At 72.6% G+C, this 572-nt stretch overlaps 1 protein-coding gene across 1 annotated transcript in view; it reads right to left on the reverse strand.

Annotated features, from left to right (window-relative positions):
- Positions 1-572, reverse strand: part of QARS (glutaminyl-tRNA synthetase) — a 20,056-nt gene that overhangs the window by 17,636 nt on the left and 1,848 nt on the right. The window contains exon 3 of the mRNA XM_019504591.1: positions 322-469. Coding sequence (XP_019360136.1) covers positions 322-469 — 148 coding nt within the window. The remainder of the gene's footprint in view (positions 1-321; positions 470-572) is intronic.

A 572-nucleotide genomic window follows, 5' to 3' on the forward strand; every position in this document is an offset into this window, starting at 1 on the left:
ACCCCTCCGGAGCCCAGCCCTGCCCTAGCAGCCCTCAATCACGGAGCCAGGCTGCGGGCTCCTGCCTGCAGCCTCCAGCCCCTTCCCCTGCCCCAGGCTCCTGCGCATGAGTGCAGGGGGCGCAGTGCCAGCCAAGACCCGGAGCCGTGGCTTGCGCGGTTGGCCGCTGCTCCCACTCCTCTACCAACGGACCCACGAGTGCCTGGACTGAAGTGGGGCCGGGGGAGTGCCGGGGACCTGCCGCAGCTGGGCAAAGGGGGAGATGGGGCGGGGGAGCCTGGTGCCAGCCCTGGGGAGAGGCAGCGGGGGCTGGGGGCGCACCGCTGAGCTGCAGGTCGGTGACGATCTTCTTGCTGGTGATGCAGCCCACGAGGAAGCTGAGGCGCTTGGGGTCCTTGAGGCGCGACGCCACGTTGTACAGCAGCGTCCCGATCGCCCGGTCGATGGCAGGGCCCAGCACGCCCTGAGCCTGCGGCAGACATGGCGAGGGCGTGTCGCAGCGGGCCGGGGCGTGGCGCACGGGGCTGCGTGGGGGGCTGGAGAGCTGCGGGGCCGGGCAAGGGTCACTGGGG

Source organism: Gavialis gangeticus, unplaced genomic scaffold (assembly GCF_001723915.1).
Source record: "Gavialis gangeticus isolate Ggan-Ray unplaced genomic scaffold, GavGan_comp1, whole genome shotgun sequence".
NCBI lineage: Eukaryota > Metazoa > Chordata > Crocodylia > Gavialidae > Gavialis > Gavialis gangeticus.